Source organism: Merops nubicus, unplaced genomic scaffold (genome assembly GCF_000691845.1).
Source record: "Merops nubicus isolate BGI_N331 unplaced genomic scaffold, ASM69184v1 scaffold21440, whole genome shotgun sequence".
Lineage (NCBI taxonomy): Eukaryota > Metazoa > Chordata > Aves > Coraciiformes > Meropidae > Merops > Merops nubicus.
In genome coordinates this window covers 9,542-17,043 of record NW_008582458.1, presented here as the reverse complement: position 1 = coordinate 17,043, position 7,502 = coordinate 9,542, and the positions used below count along the sequence as shown (strand labels likewise).

The following is a 7,502-nucleotide window of genomic DNA, read 5'->3' as shown; positions in this document are numbered from 1 at the left end:
CCATCCCTTCCCGCAGTGGAGTTGCCAGTCGAGCACCACCACTCAGAAGACCTAAAACGTGCAGGCAGCCCAGCTCAGACCTTCAGCATCAGCAGAGCTCTCCCTGGAAGAGTAAAGGACCAAATCCCCCTGGTGTAAATCATGGGAAATATCCCGATTCCGGCCTCTGCACTGAGAATTTAACTAACTTAGGTCCAGAATTGTTCTTACCCAGGTCAAAGCCAATTCTCTTCCTGCCCTGGGAGATTCCTCCTGGCTCCGTGGTGAAGGGATTGAGATCATGGTGAGGTGCCACACGGCCCGGGGAGGGAACCAGCATCCTGCTCTAGCACAAAGTCACAGGTTAAGAGGATCAATGCATGAGCAGGTTGGATTTTCAGCCCTCTCCAGAGCAAAGCAGGTGAAAAGGGGGCGCAGCCTTTCCGAGGGCTCAGATCACACACTTGCAATTCCCCTCAGTTACACAAAGCTGCTTGGAGAACACTTCAGCTCTTTTTGTTGCTTCACTAACACTTTGATGCTGAACAGAGCCAGCAAAAACTCATTTGGAAAAGGGAGTTAGCAAAGGTTAGTTTGCAGGGTGACAGAGTTGGTCATTTTTGCTTTTCTCCAAGAAAATAAAGAATAATAGAAGTGGAGAGGGTATAAAAGTCAATGTGTCCTCACCAGGAGGGTTAAGATACTGAAATGGTGCTTTCCCCCTCTCCATTCCTCTGCACTGTTTCTTGTGCCCTCTCAGAGGCCCTCAGCCAAAGCTTTCTGCAGAGCTGATTGCAACTCCAAGAATCTCACTTCTCAAACACATTTGTCCACAGCCTTCCTGGTCTGATTTGCTTCTTGAAGCACTTTTTTTTCCTCTCAAACCTTCACTACTGTTATTTGCAACCAATTCTAAGAACAGGGTGCCCATCTCTAAACCCCAGTCACGTTCCAGGAAAGGAAGGGAGACTTTTAAGGTTGAAAGCATCTCTTTCCACCTCTAGGATTTTTTAGTTGCACTGTTGTTCACCCACAAATACCAAGGTGGGTGTAGGAAGGGCTGTGAACATGGCTCTTGGGTTAACCCCCTCCTGGCCAAAGCCAGGACAGCACGGCTGCCTCGATGAATACCAGAGGAGACTTTCCTCACACTCAGCAGAGGGAATGGTTCTGTCAGTTCTTTAAAAAAAACACCTCATTGAGACAGTTTTAGGTTTTAGGATGACCTGCAATCCTATCCCTGGTGCCAGTAAGATCTCAAAGGCCTGAGCAGAGCGTGGTGAAGGCAATGGGAGCATTCCCCTGGGTTTTGGTAGCCTGTGGGTCAGTCCCTAAGCTCTGATTCCCCAGAGACAGAAACCCATTTTTAATTTATCACTAAGGGAGCTAAGAAGTGCTTCAGGGCAAGCGACTCTTTAGTGCTTTAAACGTGAGCCCAAGAGGTGAACAGCACCTGCAACAACACCTTCTTACCCTCCCAAAAATGCTGCTGCATTATCCTTTGGCTTCCAGATTTGTTTGGAGTAACGGGGCTTATTCATAGCGTATGAAATCAGTACAGAGAGGAAGCAGAAGCTGAATCCAGTTCATCTTTCTTAAAGCCAGAAGCAGCAAAAAAACCCTTCTACTAAGCTGTCCAAGAGAACGTCATGACATCTTATGTTCAACTAAAACTGAAGGCTCCTTAAAAATAGATTGAGATGGGGTGTAGTAATTGAACTATCGTTTTAGTGATCAGCTACAATGCCTGAAGGCGGTTTTGCAAATTCATCATTGATAGACTTCATCAAAAGAGTAAACTAGCAATCTAGATCTCTTCAAATCCCAAGCACAGATTCTGAGCAGTTTTCAGCGTTAAGCTCACTCTCCCCACGGAGACAGCACTAGGAGGACTTCGTGTCACAAACACCACACAGAGAAGAACAGCAAGCAACTCACGGCGTGTGCTCGGTGCGAGAAAAGACAACTATTTATTTAGCACAGCGAGGTCAGTCATCCATGCCTTCTGCTTCCACACATCTGCTTTCAAGCTCACTTGGGTGCTGAGAGAGGAGAACTGGCTCTTCTCAGCCTACTTCTCACACTGGACGTTTGTTTTCTCAAAAGGGAGCCGCTGCACAACCTGGCACGTTAAGGCAGAACAGGAGGTGTTTGCTAAGAGGATGCCACTGGCAAGTCAGGACTGAGGTGTGTTGCCCCAGCTGGGCTGGCATCTACACTCGAGCTACCTGACTCAGACTGACACTAGACCCACACTTCAAAAAGCACTATGACACAGTCCAGCAGAGTCTAAAAGTGCCTTGGTTTAAAGCGAGTAGCCCACACGACTATCCAGGGAGGGGGGGGGAACAGTAATTTTGAGCTTCTAAGACAACGGGCACGTGGTACATTCAGCAGTTCACGAGCCATACATTCTGTGCACTGAGAAGAACCCAGGACCCGAAAGGAATCGAGGTGCTGATGAGAAGGGCACAACAAAGACATCACGGACACTCGGTGGGAATGCAGGGGGACAGAGGGAGGGGCAGCTCCAGGGTGGGGGTTTTCCACCCCAGACTGCAGGAACATAAACATACATCCATATGCAGGGTATTCCCCAAGGCAGGGTGATGTGCACACACACACACACACACACAAAGGTGTTTTCCACACCAAACTGCCAGAGGTGGGTTCTGGGTGAACAGCAGCATTAGGTGATCACAGCAAGCAGAAAATCCTGTATGAACAGGGTTTGTGTGTGGCCTCACAGGCAGGTGATGGGGCTGACAAGCTGCAGTTCCATCACCCCCTCTGTGGTGGGGTCCTGGGAGCAATTACTGGCCTCAGAGTGCCCCGAGGGCAGGGGGGTTTGGAGGTGGACAGGAACATTAAGGCGTATGTTGGCTGAGAACTGTTTTTCCCCTCTACTGTTGCCAAAGGTTGAGTCAAGGAAATAAACCCACTTTAAACAGTAAAATAGGAGGCTCAAATGAAGCAATTGTTTCTTTTTCCTTCCCCTGTATCTCTCTGTGCTGGTCAGGGCAGAACAGATCGATGCTGTTACTGCAATGGTGTCACATACTGCTAAAAAGGAATCATGTTTTTTATGAGATGGAGGGAGCAGACAGGACAGGTAGGAGCACCTCTTGAAGACAGGCCTCCCACCTGAGAACAGAGTCACTGTCTGAAAATCACCACCCTGCTTGGGCCAAACATGAATCAGAGCAGCAGTGGGCAATTTCCCTTCCTCGTGAGCAATATCAGCAAAATTTCCCTCCAGCCTAGAGCTTCAGAGACCTGAGGAAGAGGAGCCCAGGAGCAGCCACCCCCTCATCCAGACCCTGGAGGTTTGGATAGGTTACTCCACACCCAGTGGGCAGTGACCTCCTGGTCCTGGAGAGCAGGTTCCCAGCAGGACCACACTGCACTTTGCTTCTGGCTTCTGCACCCAAATTTCCCTTGTGAGGAACCAGAAGGCATGGCTCAGGGTGCAGGCAGGAGCAGGGGGAGCTGGTCTCTCCCCAGGATGGCAGGAGGAGGTGCCCAGGGCACAGTCAGGGTCCAGGGGCTCTGCAGCACTCCCTGACCCTTCGTGTGGACAAAGCAACCTCACCACGTCCTCTGGCAAACCAGAGCCACTGCAGGGGAGGCGTGTGGAGCTGCTGCTGGGCTGTGTTCTCACACCTCTGCTTTCCAAATCGCTACCCTCGTCCTTTGCTGGTGTTTGTCCTCCCCTCTCCCCCCCAGAAAATAACCTCTCAACATCTGCAAAACAGGATGAGGGGAAATCAGTTCTCTAGACAAACGTGGCATTACAGAAACAACCACCATGGACCCTCCTGCTTCAGATGGAATGAATTCTCCAGGCTGTGACATCCTGCTGCTAGGAGACACATCCACAGCACATGCAGAGGGTGCTTTCAGCTGCCAGGATTCCACCTGGGGCTGCAGCATGGCCCAGGTCATACCCACCCACCTCCCACCCAGCAGCTTGCCAGGAGCTGGTACTGCCAAGGCAGTGCCTGAGGATCAGGCACCTTCCTCTGGGCCTGCACCCACTGAATTCCCACATCCAGGCTCAGTTAAAGATGGACAGCTAAGGCTCTGCACCTGAACCCCCTCCTCTTTGTCACCAGCTCTTGCTCATCGCTGCTCCAAACCCTGCCCCTGGGCTGCAGCTGCTGCTGCTCTCCAGAGGCTCTGTGGTTCTCACCCCACCTAATCTCTGACCTAATTTTAAAACAAAATGCAAGGTCTTTTTTTGCAAGACTCTTTTTGCAGTAGCTCAGCAGCCAAGGGAAGTCTAAGGGAAGCTTTCAGAACAAGACCTGCCCACCTCTGGCTGTCGGGGCAGAGCCTCAGCCAAGGCACTGATCACCTGCTCCCCTCTCCCCCTCACAAGGTCTGGCTTTAGAGCCAGGGTACTCACCAGTGAAAACAGGCTCTTCCTGAGGGCTGGGAGCTTGTTTCCATTTCCAAAGCTTGGAGGAGTCACAAGACCCTGCTACTGTCATAGGAGGGAGGTGAGAAATCCCCCCAGGACAGACAGACGGACTTCCAGTGCCCTTGTACAGAGTTTCTCTGGTATAAAGCACGTCAGTCCTATTCTCAGGGGTTCCCAGGTCCTCTCTGCCCCTCAAACCAGCTCGTGTCCCCCTTTCTTCTACCTTCTCATGTACCAAGAGAACATAACCTCCAGCAGAAAAAAAACTGAAATAAATCAGATGAAAAGCCTGATCCAAAGCCCAGAGAAATGAACAGAGTCCAGCTGACCTTGAGGGAGTTTGGGCTGAGGCCACAGCACCCTGCAAAGCCCAGCCTAACTTTAGGAAATACTAGATCCAAAACAAAGTCTCTCTCTCCCCAGACGCTGCCCACGCGACCTCGGCGAGCCGTGGGGCCCTGAAGGCTGCCTGCCAAGGTGCAAGGAGCCAGGCAGCTGGCAGCCACTGCCCACCCAAAGTGGGCACGGGACCTCCCCAGCCGCCTCCCTGTGCTGCTGACTGCACTGCTGGCCACAGCACGGCCCCTCTGCTCGCTCCCCAGGGGCAGCTCAGCCAGAGGAGTGACCTGATGTGGTGCCCCGGGTTGCATACTCAGCTCCACCCTGCTGCAGGCTCAGCCTCTTTGCTCTGGGGCGCTTCTGAGGTGGGTTTTTAAAGGTGGGTTGGTGAGCAGCAGGCACACGAGACACCAACAGGAGGTCACGCTTTGCTGGTGGGGTCAAGGAGCTGCCTTTGGGCCCCGAGCTTCCCCTGCCCCAGGGGTGCTGGGTCCACACCAGCCCAACACGCAGGGACAGGCAAACCAGATCTTAGCACTAGGCTCCCTCTCCCCATCACATCAACTTTACCACACCCCAACTTAAACACAAACCAAACAGAAACCAGAACACAAAGCGGGGACTCTGGATGGGACGTAGAACACTTTGGACTTGAAAACAAGGGACTGCAAGAGAGGTGGGGGTGTCCCCCAGGGAGGACAGCAGGGGAGGGGAGGGGACACCGTCATTGACACCGATCAGGAGAAGCTGTAATCTATACACAGTGGTATAAGCCAAGATATAGTACATGAAGGAACACACTGAGTGCATGGAGTTACCCACACTGGGTCAAACTGGCACAGTCGTCTTGAACAAGACTCTTGGAGTTGTAGTTGGTGCTTGTTGTTGACCTATCTAGCTCTCTCTCTCTATATATAGATATGTATAGAATTTTTCTGCATGCATTTGTCTCAAAAGGAGCTGTACAGCTGGGTTGGGTTTCTCCTCCCCACCCTTGCCTTGGTCTTCATTTTTTCCGGGCTAGGAAAGCCACTCCCACAATCACAGCGAGCGCGCCCCCCGCCACTCCTCCGACGATGATCAAGGGCTTCATGTTGTCAAAGATGCTGCCTGGTGACTCCTCGGAGCCGTTTCCCTTGTGGTCAGAGTCAGGGGTCTGGCCGGTGGCCTCTTGTGTCTCCGTGGTGGCCGGGCTGGGTTTCAGGTTGCTGTGGTTGTTCACCACGGCGCCGTCACCTCCCGCCTTCTTGGCGGCGGCGGCGGGAGCAGGCTGCTCTTTGGGGACCTCCTTCTTGTCTGCATTCGTGGCGGGCCCAGGGTTGGGCTTCTCCAGCTTCCCAGAGCTGGGGACCTTGGCGTCGGGTTTGTTCCCGCTGCGGACGTTGCCTTTGGAATCCATCCCCGGGAGCGCCGCGGCTGGGGCTGGACACGGGACCCTCCCAGCACCTCTCCCCTGCCCGCCTGCTGGGGAAAGCAGAGGAGCCACCGGAGCTCAGCCCCTTGGAGCAGCTCTCTTGGGATGATCCTCCCTGGCAGTGTCCTATCTGGACATGATATGGCACCTGGAAGAGGGAGCAGAGCGAGAAGAGGTGAGTGGGAGGACAGGGCAAGGCAGTGCCACCTTACCTGAAGGCAACGGAGGGGGACAGAAGACAAACCAAGAAACCTGTTGGCTCTTTTAGGAACTATGAGCTGTATTCAGAGCATCTAGTACAGTGCCTGGACCTGTAAGAACACCAGACTAGCTGGACTGACTGTCACCTACAGCTGCCAGAGCTGGGCTCCGTGTGGGATCCAGACAAGTCCACCCTGCCCAGGTACGTGGCACCATTTGTCAGTGACAAGAATTACTCATGTCCAACCAAATAAATGTCACTTCTCGTTTGCCCACCACAGCTCCCTTCCTCCTGGGTAAGGGGAGAACATTTTGTACCATGGGAAAGCAGATCAACAGCTCCTCCCTGCTTGTGTCTCACCCTCTATCCTTTCTGCAGCATCATCCCAAGGTAAGTTTAGGAAGCAGTTAATATGTGAGCTTGTGTGATATTCTCCATCCAGGTGCTGCAGAAAAAACAGCAATAGCTCCTCAGTTATCAGAGGTGTGAGAGCCACGGGGCTCTGTCAGCATTTCTGGTGGAGCTGCAGCAAAGCAAAGCAAGGGGCAGATCCTCTGCTGGGGCAAACCAGGGTGTTGGCTTCAAAGGGTTATGAAAACACCACGAAACCATGGCCCCAGCAAGCCTCACTGGGCAGCAATCTAGGGAGGCTGAGCTGGGAGATGGAGCTCCCTTGGCTGCACCTCTGCAGGAGAGGAGATGGGTGCTGGGCAGCTTGCCATGAGGGCAGCACCACGCCAGCCTGGAGCTGGGGAGGTCAGGAGTGAACAGGAGGCAGCAGCCACATCCATGTCACCCGCTCCACTACCTCCCTGCTGACCTCCAGCCTGCCAGGAGCCAGCCCAGGGACTGCTGCTGCTGAGTGAAACAGGAGCTTAGGAGCTGGCTGGCTTTAGAAATCCAAGAGGCTCCTCAGAAACCTCTCCAGGGAGAGATCTCCTTCAAAGGGGCTTGGAGTGCAGATGACTCCTTCAACGACAGGCAAGGAGAGGGTCCCAGGGTTGCAGCTTTGGTCTGTGCTGCTGCATCTTCTGGGAAACAGGCCAGCAAATGTGGTGGTTTAATCTCCACCAAGGCAGCAGTGCTGGCCTGGGGGAAACCTGCTCACAGAAACAACTGGTTGGGATCCCAAGCAAAGCTGGGCA

General features: G+C 53.1%; 1 protein-coding gene across 1 annotated transcript; it reads right to left on the bottom strand.

Moving 5' to 3' along the window:
* Window positions 1-5,747: 5,747 nt before the first annotated feature.
* On the bottom strand, window positions 5,748-6,140 carry CEND1 (cell cycle exit and neuronal differentiation 1). The gene has a single exon (XM_008937748.1). It carries the CDS (start codon window positions 6,138-6,140, stop codon window positions 5,748-5,750), a length of 393 nt encoding a protein of 130 aa, XP_008935996.1.
* Between the last annotated feature and the right edge of the window lie 1,362 nt (window positions 6,141-7,502).